Source organism: Neolamprologus multifasciatus, chromosome 11, assembly GCF_963576455.1.
Source record: "Neolamprologus multifasciatus chromosome 11, fNeoMul1.2, whole genome shotgun sequence".
In the NCBI taxonomy this organism is placed as follows: domain Eukaryota; kingdom Metazoa; phylum Chordata; class Actinopteri; order Cichliformes; family Cichlidae; genus Neolamprologus; species Neolamprologus multifasciatus.
The window spans coordinates 7,505,898-7,523,925 of NC_140449.1; the positions used below are offsets into that span (position 1 = coordinate 7,505,898).

General features: G+C 40.9%; 1 protein-coding gene and 1 long non-coding RNA gene across 5 annotated transcripts in view; one reads left to right on the forward strand and one right to left on the reverse strand.

Moving 5' to 3' along the window:
• ptprub (protein tyrosine phosphatase receptor type Ub) overlaps positions 1 to 18,028 on the forward strand; it is a 200,747-nt gene that overhangs the window by 154,169 nt on the left and 28,550 nt on the right. For 2 of the 4 annotated variants that reach the window (XM_085178198.1, XM_085178200.1), the window contains 5 exons: positions 9,404 to 9,476; positions 9,581 to 9,657; positions 14,112 to 14,129; positions 15,667 to 15,703; positions 16,586 to 16,683. In XM_085178198.1, the coding sequence (XP_085034324.1) occupies positions 9,404 to 9,476; positions 9,581 to 9,657; positions 14,112 to 14,129; positions 15,667 to 15,703; positions 16,586 to 16,683 (303 nt within the window). The remainder of the gene's footprint in view (positions 1 to 9,403; positions 9,477 to 9,580; positions 9,658 to 14,111; positions 14,130 to 15,666; positions 15,704 to 16,585; positions 16,684 to 18,028) is intronic. The other 2 variants (XM_085178199.1, XM_085178201.1) reach the window with 1 other exon arrangement.
• LOC146507735 (uncharacterized) lies at positions 2,724 to 7,789 on the reverse strand. The gene is made up of 2 exons (XR_014876955.1): positions 6,723 to 7,789; positions 2,724 to 5,674 (listed from the first exon to the last, which is right to left on the reverse strand). It is a non-coding gene; the product is annotated as an uncharacterized LOC146507735 (long non-coding RNA).

Here is an 18,028-nt window from a genome sequence, read left to right on the forward strand (position 1 = left end):
TAGCATTTCCGAGTACCTCATATGATTTTCCGGGATGAAAAATGCAACAAAATCAGTTGTATTTATTTTACTCACTCCAAAGTTCATGATCTAAAGCGATCACCCACTTTTAGCATCAGTTCCATTTGATAATCACTGTTTCCATAGCAAAACTGCACCTATTTGATGCTCTTCAACAAGCATTGGTTTCCTGGATATTTTATGCATTTCTGGGAAAAGCTTCAGAAAATAATAATAATAATACATTTTATTTGAAAGCGCCTTTCAAAACACTCAAGGTCACTGTACACAGTAGAATAAAAGCAACATAAAACCAAGAAGTTTACAGAATCATAAAAGCATAAGACATAAACAGGTAAAATAAGAGAGTGGAGAGTTTATGTGGGATAAGCTATTTTGTACAAGTGGGTTTTGAGTTTGGACTTAAAGAGAGAGAAGGAAGAGATGTTTCTTAAGTCAGGAGGTCGGGAATTCCAGAGTCGAGGAGCAGAGCAGCTGAAAGCCCTGCTCCTCATGGTGGCAAGATGGGGGGAAGGGACGGAGAGAGAAAGGGAAGAAGAAGATCTGAGACACCGAGATGGGGCGATGATCTGAACCAGGTCAGAGAGATATGGAGGAGAGAGATGATGAACAGCCTTAAATGTGAACAAGAGTATTTTGAAATTGATGCGATATTTGACCGGGAGCCAATGAAGCTGCTGCAGGACAGTAGTGATGTGGTGGACAGAAGGGGTCCTGGTGATGATACGGGCAGCAGAGTTCTGGACTCGTTGGAGCTTGTGGATGGATTTTTGACCAAAAAGAAGTGAATTACAATAATCAATCCGGGAAGTAACAAGGCTATGGACAAGAATGGCCGTGGCATGTGGGGTGAGAAAAGGACGGAGACGATTAACGTTGCGCAATTGAAAATATGCAGACCGAGTAATATTCGGCTGAGAAGTAAAGGATTTGAGTTGCATGAACTGAGTGCGATCAGACAGGTATGATTTAAACCAGGCTAGTGGAGTATGGGAGAGACCAATAGAGGCTAGCCTACTGAGAAGAATAGAGTGAGAAATAGTGTCGATCGAAGAGAATAAGAATGGAAAGTAAACCGGAGTCAGCTGCCATAAGAAGATCATTGGTTATTTTTATAAGTGCTGTTTCAGTGCTATGGGAGGGGTGAAAACCAGACTGGAACTGTTCATACAGATTATTATTAGTTAAATGTGAGTGGAGTTGTGTGGCAACTATTTTCTCAAGAATTTTTGAAAGGAATGGTAGATTGGAAATAGGCCGAAAATTCTCAGAATTATTGGGATCTAGACCAGTTTTTTTCAATATAGGGGTGATGGTGGCAATTTTGAGGGAAAGCAGGAACAGTTCCAGTGGTAAGTGAAGAGCAGATGATGGCAGATATGAGGGGAAGCAAAGAAGGCAGACATGCCTTAACCAAAACTGTAGGAATGGGGTCTAGCTGACAAGTAGAAGGTTTTGACAGATGAAACACAGATGAAATCTGAAATATCAGTAACCGAGGGGAACTGGAAAGCAGAAAAACAGTGTGATGGGAGAGGAATTACACAGGAAGAGCTGAATGGAACCTCGGAAACCAGATCTTGGTGTATTTTGTGAATTTTCTCAATGAAAAATAACATTAAAGAATCACAAAAGGAGGACGAGTAAAGATGAGCAGGTAAAAAATCTGGTGACCTGAAAGAAGAGTTGAACAGTGAAAACAGTATCTTGGTTGAGTCATCTTTTGAACAGATAATGGTGGAGTAGTAAGCAGATTTTGTTTGATTAATACACTCCTTATAATACATAATAGGATTATTAAACATTTCCTTGTGGATATTCAGACCAGTTTTCTTATAAAGGCGTTCAAGTCGTCGTCCTTTTGCTTTCAGAAGCCTGAGTTCAGCTGTAAACCAGGGTGCTGACTGAGACAATGATACAGATTTGGTTTGGCAACAGAGTTTAGAATACTATTGAGACTAGAGTTATAATAGGAAACTAAGTCCTCTTGGGTAAGCAGGTTATGAAAATGCAAATGACTAGAGAAAGCAAAAGAAAGAGTATCAGGATTGATTTTCCTAATATTCTGAAAAGAAATGGTACGAAGGTTCTTGGTTATAGAAAAGGTCATTTTGATATTGAAAGAAAGAAGCAAGTGGTCATAAATTAGCAGTTCATCAGCTTTGCAGTTAAAAGGAATAAGTCCAGAGCAACAAACTAGGTCCAAAGTATGGCCCTTAGTATGAGTAGGAAAGTTTATGTGTTGTTTAAAGCCAAAACTATCGAGGTAGGATAAGAAGTCTTTGGTGAGTGGATGATCACTGTTATCCATATGAATATTAAAGTCTCCCAGGAGTATTATATTAGGGGAAACAGTAGTTATGTGAGTCAGGAGATCAACAAAGTCACTTATGAAGACAGAATTAGACTTTGGGGGGCGGTAAATAACAGCTATGACAGTTGGAACAGGTCCTGAGAGTTGACAGACAATGGATTCAAAGGAACTGTAGACAGGTACAGACAATGGCGTGACTTTCCAGGTCTCGCGATAGATTACCGCGAGACCTCCACCACGGCCGGACTTACGAGGTTAAAATGCATTTTGGATTATATTTTGGATTATATACCTATGCGGGATCGTGGCCTGTCTTAAACAAACTTGTATCTCATAAAAGCTCTCCTTTGTACCTACATTTTGACACCAGCCTCATCTTTTAGCCATGAGTCATGATTCATGAGTCAGGTGTGAACTTTTCTCAGAATTGACTGATTTTTAAACTGGATTTATCCAAAAGTGTGAGCCGTCTACTGTGATGATGGGGTGGAAAACAGCAGTTTTTAATTGGGTCAGATATTCAGTCCACCATGACTTCACCAGTCCATGTGATATTTGGTAAAGTGTCCAAAGAAACTGGAAATTTCAGAATAGTAAGAAAGCCTATAGGCTGTGATTTCATGTTGTGGATCGGTGTTAGGTTCATAGCATAAACCTATTCGCTGGAACGTTCAAGACAATTCAACTACACAGCAAAAGCATTGAACACCAAGCAGAGCTCTTTATGATTCTCGTATACGAGGGAGAGAACTGTGACGAGCGCCGTTCCTTCCGCTCGAAACCCAGTCGCTCTCGTCCGCTCCCCGTAACACTGATGTTTTATTGAGGTTCCATGACTATACATAGGTTCATTAACATATGACGTCTACATACACACAAAGAGTACCTTGCCTGTGCGTTGTGTAAGCATGTGTGTGTGTGTGTGTGAGCCCGTGAAGACTCCCCAAAGCTGGTGCCAGGAGTCTAACGGTCCATCTAAACAAAAGGCTCTTATACTTAACCAGATACAGAGTAGGTGTCCTCCTATACCATAAATCAGTAAGAGCAGATATAACCTCTCTCCTGACCTTAAGTTGTGTGTGAATGCCAGAACACCCTGGAATGCACACAAAGTCTTTGCAGACTATTAAGGACCAAACCTCTACCAACATGACATTGATTATAACACTCTAAGCATATATGAGTAGATATTTCTAAGCATAAATGACAATCAACAATACAAATCCAACAATCGGTATTTCTCAGTTTTATTTATTTGTTTGTTTTTGTGCCCAAGGCTAAAAAAGGAGATTGATTTTTAAAGCACACATGCATTCACATTTGCAGAAAATAACCTTTATGTCACCTGGAATTATATCAGTGACTTATTAGATTATATTGACAGATGAACTTTTCACCGTGATGCCTGCATGCAGTAAACTTCCTGAGCTGATAGCTTGTATACGTACTTTTATTTTCACACAAGCAAGCAAGGGTTGTTGCTGGCTGTGGTTCAGGTTCTGTGTGTTGTTGTTTTGTTTTTATTTTTACAGCAGGAGAAGAGATATTTGTTTATTTCCTGTTAGATGTGAGTTTTTTCTTCCCACTGTCGCCAAGTGCTTGCTAATAAGCGTCATCTGATTGTTGGGGTTTTCTCTCGACTGCGTTTTTACCTTGAGGCAACTGTTGCTGTGTTATGAAAGTGAATTGAAATTGTTTCCAAATATGTGTTTGGCTTAATTTGCACCATGTTAGCATTGTTTGACTCCTCCCAACAAATGATATACTCATGCTGAAGGCTGCTGAAGTCTGGGTCCAGTTAAAGCCACAAGGTCAGTTTTGCGGCAGTTTCTCCTCCCTGTTTTATTTAAAGCTGGTTTTGTATGTTTTACTCCTGACCTTTGATGTGTACTAACTCAGTAAAGGCAAATTAATATATTTCATGCACTCACAATCATAAATGATACAAAATCCCAACACACACCTGGACTTGTGTCAGGGCACTCTAGCCACAGCCTCAGTGGAAGATAACTGTGAGCGTAAAGAGGCCATATAGCCTGAATGTTGAAAGTGGGAGACCATCAATCTGAAATCCTCCACATCATCTGCCCTCCTTATCCCACACTGAAATTAATTACCAAGGTTAAAGAGGCATTTGGATCACACTGTTGTTGTGCATATGAATAATTACCCTCATCTGGGCCTTAGAGATGACCTCAGTCTTGAGGTTAAACATCTCTAGCTCGAGTGAGCCTCATCGTCCACCGCTACCAGATATTTTTTTTTTGGCGGCGAGGAGAGGAAGTGGCTGTCTGGGATCGTTTTGTGTGAGAGGGAGACTGATGAAAAAGCACAGAGGAAAACAATTGAGAAAAGAGAGCTCTTGCCACCCAGTCACTCAAGCCTTCAAATAACAGTCTCCCTGTTGTGTAGTATTTATGATAGTATTTATCTCCCACTGCTCTGTTATTCTCACAAGTAATCATTAGACTGTGATGCCTAGATCAATACTGTCATTAGTGATGCCCGGTATATGTTTTCTGTTGGAGCACATCTAACAATACAAAGTGTGAATTTGCGTGTGTAATTATTTGGGAGCCAGAAGTCTCGACCCCGTCACAGCTCAAACATGGCAATGCTCCTTAATGTGCAGCTGAGGGTCCTTACGTTATAACAATGGTAATTTTCTATATTTTTCTTATTGAAGAGATGCAAACTAGCTACAAATTTATTTGACTTAACATACACCCAGAGCCTGGTTTAGTGTGTCTTACAGCTTTGTGTCCCATTATTGTCCAGAAACTTTTACGAACTCATTATTGAGTCACATGTTGCACTGGGGGACATGTCTTCTTCTGGAGCTCTGGCCCCAAGGCGCATAAGCTAAATCCAGCTTTGGACACAGCCAGTACGATTCAAGTTGCGGTTCTCATCTTTTAATGGGATTTGTTAGCACAAGGAAATGTACAAATCACCAGTTACCCTGTAATGTAGTGTGTAGGGGTTATTAGGTTTTTGTGTCCAGTGATATCAAGGGTCAGCCAATATTCCTCATGGTGTAACCAGTTCAAAACTTATGTGTCGCTGAGATCAAATGCCCTGTTTTCTTTTAACTATTATGATGATACTAATACACAGTCTTACCAATAACGAGCCCGTCTCTATCTCTGCTGTTTTATTTATTTATTCATTTTTTACATTTTACATTACATATCCTTCTCCTCTAGCTGTGCTTTGCTGTCTCTATCTTTGCTATCTAACGAAGGGCCCAAAACTCTGAATGCCTCTCCCCGATGGAACAATTGTGGCAGAACGTTGAGCTCACAACCTGAGGAGAAGTCCATCTCTGTCACCCGCGGCCTGAAACATTTGCAAAAAAAAAAAGAGAGGGAGAAAACAACTTTTGTCTCTGGTTCATGGTTTCCGCCTCTGGAACTCTGCTTGTAGACTCATTAAACTGTCCCTCACGGGCAAAACACACTCCACTCAAAAAAATCAATACACACCTCTTTGTGTGTGTGCTTGTGTTTTTTTTTTCCCCCCTCTGTGCTAAGAGTATGTGTTTTTATGGGGTGTCTTTCTCTATTATGAAGGAAAATGATGAGGAGTATCATATTACACTCCCTCGGCAGGCATAGGTTTTTATTTCCCTGCGGAGTACCTGCCCTCTGTAAAAACACTGATCAAGAATTTACAGTGAGCTGTAAAAAGGGCTTATATGTGTGGCGGTTTCTGTCACCGCCGTCGTATTCCCACCGCAGAAACGTACAAGTAAACAGCGGCAGAGCTTTACTGGAGAACTCAAAACTTTCATTATTCCTCTTTGCACCCTGAGGCTGAGGTTAGAAAGAATGATGGACTCATTCAAACACTGATTTGATGTTTAGTTGCAGCTGGGGCTACCAAATTATTATGTTTAACAAAATAAAAAAATAAAAAAATTGGCAGCTGGTGGTTTTTTTCCTGTCTTTAAATTTTTTTTTTAAACAAACATCGGTCAAGCGTGTTAATTCTGCTGTTTTCTACTAGAATATTTTCCAGCAGATACGATTTCTGATTGGATTTTGGCTGTGTGTGTGTGTGTGTGTGTGTGTGTGTGTGTGTGTGTGTGTGTGTGTGTGTGTGTGTGTGTGTGTGTGTGTGTGTGTGTGTGTTTGGCGGGGATTATTGTGAAAGTCATCACAGGGAGAGCCACAATTCATTCATTGTCATCTTAAAATTATGCGGTTGAAAAATTGATGGGTCAAAGTGACACAAAGATTAATCCAGCACAGTAAGTCTGCCACTGGATTGTTACTGTCATAAAATCTACTGAGACACTGATACATCATCACTATGTTAAAATTAAAAAAATAGATTTATAAGTGTAATAATTTAACAAATAAATGATGTGATCCTCTTGACTTACCCACCCACTGATCTTTGCCAGCGACGGTTTCTAATCAGTCCTTCGTAAGCCTGAGTTGTTTTTCTCCCCTTCACTGTTCTGCCATTCTCTCACAGTTTTTCCTGTATTTTTTCTTCTTCTTTACTTTCCTGCTTCTCTCTTGAGGCAGCAGGAGAGGAAGCAGAGCACTCACACAAGCAGAGAGAGCTCAGAGGTGTAGTGTCAATAAAATAAGGGAGGGAGAAAAGGAAAAGGTGGACAGAGAGAGAGAAGTAGTTGGTTACAAGAACAAGGGATTCGGAGAGAAAGACATACCCAGAAATGAAGTGTGTGAAAAGAGGAGAAGAAAGTAGAGAGGAGGGTGTAATCCTAGGCAGGATTTGGCTGGTTCTTGGCTCTCTGCGGGGGGAACTGCATTGTAATCCCCTGCTCAGCATGCAGACTTGGGCAGAGTTTCACAAAATTCCCCAAGTGGCTGCAAACCACTGGGGGTACACTGGTGTGTGCGTATTTTTATTCACAGATCTGAGGGAGCTGTTTGCAAGCTTAATTTAGCCACTGAGTGACTTATGACAACTTGGGCGAGTAAATGCTTGCTGGTGCATCCATGCAGACAGGCAGATAACGGTGAATGAGATGTGTTATAGTATGACTAAGAAGCCATCCATGAAGCAGGTGGTAGACAGTTTGTCTGCTTTCACACTCAGCACACTGTGATTGGTAAACTGCAGGTACACAAACAGCCAGTATGTCGCACAGCAGTAACCAGCAATGTGAAGTGGATTTATGTGGCAATTTCTATCTCACATAGCAAGTAAGTTATTTTTCTTTTTCTCAGGATTGTAAAAGAGAAACAAGAAGCCTGTTAAAGGCGTCTCGTGTGCTCTTAATAGCCATGTTACTTTGCTAATGACCTGAGGGTTAAAAGGCACGCTCTTGGTTAAAAAGCAATAACATCCACACTGATGGAGTTGTAAATGTGCTTTTTAAAAACCAAGCTAGGCTGGAGGTTCACTCACACAAATGAAAATGGACTACTTTACCCTTTTATAGTAAGCTTGTAGTCCCAAAACAAGCTAGCTCCTCTTCATTTCTTATGCTTTCTTTAAAAAGAAAAAGAGATACATAAATATATAAATAAATAAAGTATTCTGCACTATTACAGAAACACACGTAGCTTACTTTCTAAAGCCAAGAACAAAAAGATGCAAGTATGTTCTTTAGCACTTAGCATGACCTAAAGCTGATTGATTTTGGTTCCGTAAAGTAAGCAGTTGTCTTATTTTTTTTTTACCTTTTTAGTCATGTTTTTTTACTTTATTAATTCTGCTTCTCGGGGACATTTTCAAATATGAAATTGTTTTATCTCATCCAGCTGGACCGATGAGCTTATCCATCCATCCGTTTACATTTTCTGCTCCACAGTACTGGTCAGAATGTAATCAACCTTACACACAGTAATCACCTAATGGCTCTTCACCCGAACTGTGCTCGAGGTCAGGGTCACGTGTTTTTTTTAAAAACAACCTCTCAAAGCTTCATATGGACTGCTTTCAGCAGTGCCTGCGGTTCCTGCATTATCAGAACCATTAGTAGCTGTAGCCATGACGACAGCATGTATTGTTGTTTACAGTCCCACGCACTTCATGGAAGCATTTCCATCATCTTATGGTCACCTCTAATTCTCAGGGAATGATTGGTATTTGCTCAGTTCACTAGAAATCAAAAACACGAGCGTCTTCATGCACCACAGTGCCTGTGGCGGAGTTATTTTCTCTTATTATTATATTTGGGATTATTTGGAAGCAAATGCACAAGGTCCATCTGGCCGGAGCCTATATGTGTGATGTTAGGATTTTCTCCCCATGTCTGTGTGGGATCTTTCAGGTGCTTCATCCCACAGTACAAACACATGCAGTTAGTGGGGTTAGTTTAACTGGGGATTCTTAGTAGCTCAGAGGTGTGAACGTGAGTGTGAATGGTTGTCTCTCTCTCTCTGTGTAACCTACCCAGGGTGTACCACGCCTCTTTCTCTGTCGCTGCTGGGATAGGCTCCACCCCGCCGCGACCATGAATTACGTAATAAACGGAACAAGATGGCAAACACGCAAGATGATAGATATGATGATAGTGTTTGATTTTGTGTTTATCTGACAAATTGCTTTGATTTCTAATCTCTGGGCATGTTGTATTCTTTAATATGCAGTGCATCATTCACCTGCTTTAATTAAAGCTGAAGCTTGACATTTAAATGTGTTCATTAGTTTCAGATGAATGTAACTCTGACACTCTGAACTGTATGTAACTGACATTATTTCTCTGTGGGGAAAAAAAAAAAAAGAATTCTTGGATTATTTTGGTTTGCCTCTTGATACTTTCATTGACACAAAAGCTTTAAACCCAGTTCTAAATTGCTGAGGGCTTTAACAAGATTAGCTGCAAATGGGGGGTCCGTGACTTATTAGGGCTCTGGGATCAGATGAGGACTATCTGCGGCTAACACAGATCTTTTCTTTAATTACATATAATGCATAAAAGCCCAAACTTCCTAGTGTACAGGAGCTCTCGATCTAAGCTGCTGCTCCTTGTTGACCGCAAGATGCAATCGTCCTTTTCATCTTGGAAAAACATGAGAAAACTGTGATTAGGAGGTGTTTGATTTTGCTCTTGAAATCTTCAACAAGTGTCGTCTTCATCCGCAGAGCTTCTTTGATGGCTGGGACTGCACAAAGAAAAAAGACAAAACAAAAGGGCGCCATGACACCTTGCTGGGATGTAAGTAATCAGAAAATGTTTTAAAAAATCAATAAAAACACAGAAAATGTTGTGACAGTTGTATTTTCAATATTTCTTTGCTCTTTTATTTTTACCTGCCTCAGATGATCGACACAGAGTGAAGCTCCACCCTCTGTTGGGAGACCCCAACTCAGACTACATTAACGCAAACTACATTGACGTAAGTCTGATGCTGCTTTTCTGTTTTTTCCTGTCTTGGTTCAATATGGGACACAAATAGCCTCTGCCGAGTCTCTATCTCTCACACTCTGCAAAGCCTCAGTCCATCTCTCTCATTCCTGTAAGCCCACCAGTCTGCTGCCCCACTTTCACCTGGAGGCTTTCATCCAATCAGACACCGTTCCCGCCAGTGTTTTGCCAAATGCCATGGTTGTCAATTACCACATTGGATCCCTGACCCAGACTTACCTGTGCCATCACTTTTATTAAAACAGAACAGGATAAATATATTTAATGCTTTGCAGAGTAGATGAACCTTTCTGTACGATGCTACAAATCCCCCTAAATTAAATAGACGTCCCTTTCAATCATCCAATCTCTGGATGGGCCGAGCAGAGATGATCCTTTCCACCATTCACCTCCTGTCACACCACATGCAGTCAACATCTCTCACTTATCATATGAAATACATGTGTATGTTGCTAACGTGTCCCATTCATATGTGTTGTCATTCATTACAGCTAGCCGAGGCTATGTTTTTTATTGAGAAAACAGAAGTGCGTGTGCTTAGAAGGCAGCAGTTAGTTATTAATAAATGATTTAACCAGGAATGTGGGGGAAAAAAGCAGAAACTTGTGTTTCAGTTTCCCTGTGAATCTTCTGTCATAGTTGTGACACTGCTGTTCGTTTGAGAAATGTCAAGGGAAGTCTGGCAATCTAGATCTTGCAAAATCTATTTTGCACACCTCTCAGTGGGACTACTGTAAGTATGGCAGACTGTAAAACAAAAGAAAAAAAAAAGAGAAGTGCTTATGTACACCCAACTCCATTTGAGGATGGTTAGAGTTTAAATAATTCTTCTCTTTTTAGGATAACAGTCTGCCAGACATTTATAAAAGATATACATTAAAGACAAATTATGTCATTTTTAGTTCCTCGCATTGACTTGGTTTTGGGTGAATTCTACCTTTTGGCCAAATCGTATCATTAAATGTTTGACACTATAGAGCTTTCCCCCCCTCTTTTATTTCTCTGTACAGAAAGGCCAGTGGTGAGATGCTTTTAGAGAGTTCATTACAATGAGAGGGCATTAAAAACCTGGCCTGCTGTTAGGCTGTAGTTATTGTGAGGGTCTCCATTAGCGTTGAGGGCACAGACATGCGGGCATTAGAGGGAAAACACCACTCAGCAGCCACTACAGTGTCAGTGTCAGTGATGTTACTCCCTGACCCAGCGAGATGAATTGTAAGTACTCAGCCGCAGTGGAGCATATTTTGGACAGCCTTTGATTATTTCACCAGAGGTTAAATGGAAAAGTTTTTCCTCCCTCTGAAACATTATCGTGCTTTCAGAGCAGAGGGGACAAAGTGCTGGATCTCTGTTTTCTCTCTTTGTCGCTTAATGACTGGTTATTTGCATTTTCTTTCTGGTGTGTACAGAACTTTGCATATCTGAACCAGCTTCTTGTAGCATTTGCAGACCAGAGAGAGCAGAGCAGTGCTTAATGGCTGTTGCTACTTTGCATTTTATCTGCATCAAGAGTTTTGGGGTGGTCGTGACAGTAAACAAACACACATTTACAGTATTTATTTAAATTCTTAAACTCTAAAACAGATGACATTTACCCAGCAAAGAAATTGAACCTCCATGGGCTCACCTCATAACTGGTCTCAACAGGCTCCTCCCACTTCAGGAAGATACTCTTACACCATTACACTCTTTATCCATGCTGAGTTAATCTATGTAAATATTGTAAATAACAAATAGCAGTAATATCTTGTTGTTATATGTATAAGAAGGCCCTAAAAATACAACGATTTTCTCAGTTTTTGCTTTCAATTTCTACTTTTTTCGTCCAAATTTAAATCTGTTCACTTGCTTTTCTCACGGTGTTGTTGGGCAGTGTTCATGCAGAAAAAAAGGTGATAAGTTAATCAATAGGAGATTAGCAAAATCTGAATCTGCAGGTGCTTCAGGATTAACTATGATTACACTGCGCTTCGTGTGATTAACCCTCTCTCCCCATCCTCATGACGATTGCATACGCAGCCAAAAATGTGCGCCAAATCCTACGAGTATGGCTAGCTGGGATACGCAGACAAGGAGGACACTCATCTGTCATGCGAGGAGTCGATGCGAGTGTTGAGATATGTATGCATATGCAATTCTGTAGTGACAGGCAGTGCAGAGAGGGCCTTTGTTGTTGTTTGAAAAAGTGACAGACAGTGGTGTAATGTTAAATCCTTAAAAGCAGTACGACTCCTTTTCAGACACGGGATATGTTACACTTTTAGGCTTTATCTGCCTGTTAAAGTGACAGCATTGTGTTATAAAGATCTAATTCCCCTTTATGTTACTGTTTCTTATGGCTTCAGTATGTGCAAGGCTGTCTTACATTCAAACAACTTGTTACACTTAAGGCAACGAGTGCATCGTGCTCGTAAACGAGTCTTATTTCTGAATGAAAAGAAAAAATGCTTTTAAGTTCATGCTGTTTATACTTTTACAAGGATTCTGTGATGATCTGAGCAATTTATAAAGACGTAGTCATAATCTTATAGTACCTATCTGGTGATGTGACTGGATGCATTCACTTAGGAGGCATTTCAAAAGATGCCCAGGGTTTCCATTTGAATATGAAGATGACACGATCAGACGCTTTCAGATTAACAGGACGGGAGTGCATGTCTGAATGGCCTTCTAGCTTTCATCTGGACTCAAGACTGCCTCCTGGTAATGAACCCTGGCACAGGTTGTGCAATGTTCACACTTACCAATCAGTGGACAGCACCTTGATAGCAACACTCGCAGGCTGTTACAAGGTCTGATCAAACTGAACTTGGTCATCACATATTCTAACTAAAGCAAAAATGCTTTTTTAGTGTTTAAATCTTAATAAATTATACTAAGTCTGCCTTTGTGCCTCAGTGAGATTTTATGAATTTAAATCTGTAAAAAGGGTTTTAGTGTGTATATTACAGTGAAATTAGAGGAAGCCCTTATTTGATATTACTTGACTCATTTTCAGTTGTGTTGTAAGCTCGACTGTATAAAGGAAAACTTCAATATGGACTAATTTAAATGAAAACTACTCACTTGCTGTGAATCATGACATTTTTTATTGTTCTTGTTGTTGTGGTTCTGGCTCAGCCCATTCACTTATCACAAATAAAGCTTTTTTAATGATCAAGCCTAAGAAATAAAGTATGAACCAATCTTGTTTGCATTTGAAAGTATCTCTCTTACAATGGTATAGTTGTCTGTTTTCTAGAAATGGTCTGTCGCGGGTGGTGGTTGATAAATTGTCCCAAGGGGCACACAAGAAACTGAGACTGCTGTAGAGTCAAATTAGGTTATTTCTGTAGCTTAATTTGAACAGACTCAGTTAACCAGAGTGCTGTAAAAGCTATATAAAATATACACTTTATGGAACAGTCACTAATTAAACACACTACAAGTCAAATAAAACAGGTAAATAAGGCTGTTTTTGTATGAAAAATAAGATTCCTTGCTCAACTAGACCCAAAAGTAAGGGAGAACAAATGGGTTATTCAAAGTGTTTTCAAATGATAGAGACACTGTGCAGCTCTTATGTAAGAAGGTAAGTTGTTCCAAAGATTAGGAGCCACCACTGAAAAGACTCTGCTGTCTGGATGTCAGAATGTCCAAGAGGAGTTGGTTCGTAGACCTCGGTGCTCTGGTTGGATTGTATGGTTTCAAAAGTCCTGTTAGGTAAGGCGAGCACCAATAAGCTTTAAAGTGATAAATATTGAGCATAATTAGCTCTGGCCTAAAGGGAAAATGCTTTTTCCTTTTCTTTTTTCCTCATTGCAAATTGGTAGCACAGCTGTACTCGGCTTTGTTCATGAACTGACTGCCAAAGACTAAAAGTTAAAAAATTAAAATCTTGTGGTATCGAAATCTTGTGGCTAAATAAGTAACTAACACACCACATTCCGTTGTTAAGTGTTATATGCAGTGCACGAGTTAAAGCAAATGCAGAATAAAGAAGACATCATCTGGTTGTGCAGAATAACTGTAGGACTACCGCCTTGTTTAACTGTGCATCATGAATTTGCCAACGAGAGCAAAATGCTAAATAAGCAGAATACTAATATAAGCTTACTAGCTGCTTTGAATTTGCGAGATGCAATGAAAATACTGTTTGCATAATTTTAAAGCCAAATTCAAAAGGAAAGAAAACACAAATTTGAACAAAAACACAACTGAGAGATAAGAGAGTTGATCAAACAGGATTGGCCTTAGGTCACTGATTCACACAAAGTCATTGCGCTAACACACGATGAAGCTAATTCTTGCTGTTCTTTCATCAACACCTATGCACACACAGGCTTCCCTGCTGTCTGTAACCATACCTCCTAAAGCTTCTTTCATTAACTAGCCTATATGTCTTCTTTTCTACTTCCCACCCCACCTCGACCTCGGACCCTGTAGATTCGGATTAACAGGGAAGTAAGTACTTAACTGCTCGTTCTTCTGCCTGCCATTGCTCTATTTCCCTTTTCCCTCTACCCCCTTCCTCCTTACTCTTTCCACTGTCCTCTATCCACAAATGCTCAAAGGTCAGGGTGTATCAGGTTAGTGCGCATTAAACCAATCAAATGCAAAAGAAATGCCCTTTTTAGCTCATGATTTTAAATGAACACAAAGAGATGTGTCCTCTCTCTGGATGGAGGATCCTTCGGTTGTTATGGCAACCGTCTCATATGGAGAAAGCTTGGCATTCATGCTGATAGAGTTTGGCCAGGGCCTGAGAAATTGTGGATAGCAGGCCTCACAGCACTGGTCATCCATCTCCATTTCAAACATGTCCACATTTATCTGAGTGGATGCGATTCAGTTTAGCAATCCGTCAGCAATGTGGACGGACTCAAAATATTACGAAGATGCCCTCTGCAAAAAGATAAAAAATAGTGTTATCAACATGGATTGCCTCATCATACTGATTTGATGAGAGCCTGCGGGCTTGGCAGTCTTCTCAGATTATTCCTGACCTGCCTTCTCCCTCTCCACGGACTCCTGTAAGTTAAGTAATTGCAGCATCAATTATCATTCCAGCTGCTCCTCTCAGCAAACAGGGAACCATCTATGCAGTTTTCTGGCTGATGTTTTCATACAATCTCAAGGCAGTTGTCTCCTTTCGTTTAAACGGTTAGCTAAGCAGTGCTTATTTCCAGGAGGACCTCCTTTGAACAGTTTGCTCATCCTGAAAAGGGTTTATGCTTCAAAGTCCCTCAGGTGGTCTTTGTCATGTTTATCCCCCTCAAGGCTGTAGAGGTGACATCTCATTGTTCATTCATATTCAACCCATACTCGCCATATGAAAATGTCTGTCATCTATATCAAATGTTGTCGCATCCTTTGATATAAAGGTTTTCAGAAAACTTTGCTTTACTTTTGATTTTCCTCTTGAAGACTGCTGGTGTCGTGCATTGATGTGTAACGTGTGCAAGACACGGATCCAGCTGTATGGCTTGTGACAAGTGGAAGAATTTCAGGATGAAATTTCCTCTCGGGTTGCTAATTCGTCGCCCAGTGCATATAGCACCTCCAACGAAAATTGATTTATTTTTATGAGTAGGCACTCCGAGGCAGAGATGGCTAAATAAACCGGACACCTGAAATTTAGAAATGCACACCTGTAGGTTCTTTATCATATCTTTATTAAACTGTCACAAGGGTTCAGGCATTGTTTGCTTAGCTAGCCTGACAAGCTGAATAAATAGCTTATTTTAGGGATGTCAGCAGTTTTTCAAGAAACGGCACTTGTTCGCCAGGTGTCTGCGCAGTCAACGAGGGTAAAGAGGCGGTCTGGAGGCATCAGTAGGTTAGACAGCAATGACGAATTAGACAGAAACCAGGCTTTACAGAGGGGAATGTAGGGAACGAGGGAAGGAAGAGGGAAGCACAGAGAGAGAGAGACACCCATACAGCTGTGCCTATGGTGCAGATCGCTTACTCAGCATGTCATCCCTCTTCTCTGTTTCAGGGCTACCATCGATCCAACCACTTCATCGCCACTCAGGGTGAGTATCCCGGCAAGGCTGTGGTGTGTAATTGTGTGTGCGGGAATTCAGTACAGCGAGTACCTTTTGTTGAAGTTTAATAAATTGAAGATGATCCAGCCAACGATCCTACTCATGCACAGTCCCTTGCCAAAACCATCTCTCTGCCAATTTCAAAGGTGATAGTGTGACTATCAAACCGTGGAGCCTGTGTTAGGGAAGTCACTGAATTAATTATGAGTAGAGTTGAATAATTAAACACATTAATTATAGCTTCTTAGTCTCTGTGACATGTGGAGCGATGTGTTCATTGTCACGCAGAGAACCTTTAGTTCAGTCGCTGTCGCTCAAATGCACTTTTGCTTCAGATGGTCACTTGGGATCTGCAGGAATATGAGCGTTCCCTCTTAGGAGGAGCTAGTTTCTAGGGAGCTCCCATCACAAAATCCCTAAGGGTCTGCTCATCCTCCACCCGCACCTCCTTCCCCTCCTGTTAAACAGATAGAGGCAGATGAAACGTAAAGGAAAGAAAGAAGATGTCAGCTGCACTTTCCTGTTTCAGAGCTTTTTCTTCCAACGTGATCCCCGTTTTTAAAGCTGTTTTTCACTTCCTAAACGTCTCCTGCTCAGATCCTGGTGAGTGACTGGCGGTCCCCCGGGCTTTCATCATCAGCTACTGCTGTTGTTTTGTCACCCATTGCCTCTTCCCTTCTGCCTGCCTGGAATTTCCAATAACTTTATTGATGGTACAGTCTCGAAAGATCAGTACCCTGCCATCTGAGAAAGGACACTTAGGTCGCAATAATACAAAATTTCACAGCAGAAACTCCGTTATTGAGAGGGCAGGCTTTGATGCTGCCGTTTTTGTCTCTTTCTCTGTTATTTCTTCCCTTTTCCCACTAGGTCCTAAGCAGGAGACTCTCTATGATTTTTGGAGGATGGTGTGGCAGGAAAATTGCTTCAGCATCGTCATGATCACTAAGCTGGTGGAGGTTGGCAGGGTAAGTGATGTACACTCTCCTTTTCCTCCCCCGTCCCTGTCACCAATCAGTGTTCAGAAAAAGACCACATTTATCATAAGGGGACTTTTTGGTGTCAATATGAAAGGCTTTTTGTGCGTTTGCTACCCTGCTCTGCATGGAAACTCCAGCCTAAAGGCCATTATGGTTTATTGATGATTTGATACCATAAGCCTGTGAAAGGAACAATTAAACATTTTCGATGAAAGCGGACAAGAGAAGATCAACACTACTTTCATTTCTGTGCGCCGTGCTCCAGGCAGCGGTGAGTTAGAACTGAATGGAAAAAAACGAGTACTGCAGAAAGATAATATCTGGTGAACTGGAAGCTTTTTGGACAGATTAAACTAAATGTATGGTAAATGACTAGTTTTAGAGGTGCTGACCTGCAGACTTTGTTAGCTTACGCTACTGTCGCACAGGAGACAAAACTACTGGAGCCGAGTGCAACGTTGCCCTTTGAAATGGTTGCTTTGAAGACAGGGGCCAGTGCTTCAACCACTGGCAGTCACTTGCCATCATCAAAGTGGCTTTGCTGTGTCAAGACGATAAAATGGCAGGCTCAGTTTGCAAATAATTGGGGGGAAGTTGGCAATTACATGCAGTATATTTGTTTTAATATGGCAATTAACTGTGATACGTCAACACAAATACAAATCTGTTGCCTCCAATATACACAGAAAGTCACATTAAAGACAAATTCAGTTAATTACATTCAGATTGAGTCACAACTTCATAACTGAAACAGAAACTCCTCCACACATAGATAGTTGCTGCTGGATGGGGATTTAAGTGGAGAATAACATCCTTGACAACCTTGCTTTTATATGGTAAATGGACTGGTCTTTAAATAGCACTTTGCTGCTCTACCTGAGCACTCAAAGTGCTTTATACAACTTGCTGACAATTACAAACAATCAGAGGGGTCAGTGTCTTGACGTAGGATATTTGGCATATCCTGGAGCAACCAGGGATTGCACCACCAACCTTCTGATTAGTAGATGACCTGCTCTGCCTGAGAGAGAGAGAGAGAGAGCATTATCTGGACGTGTAACCAGAATACAATCAGCTGAATTTCATCCCCTACTGCTGAGAAGCACAGATTGACTTAGATTGATTGCAACATGTTGGCAATCTGTCTGCATTTATAAATTCCATGCCAGTTATCTGCAAACTTTCACCGATGTATCTGAGATTGATTGCAGTCAGTTCAGTTCGCACAATAAGTGTTTGGAGACACGTTGCCTCCCACCCGGTGATCCGTGCAATTGCCCTGTGATTGAAAGCGGTTGGTCAGAGGTCGAGGGTGTTGCGGCTCAACCTATGG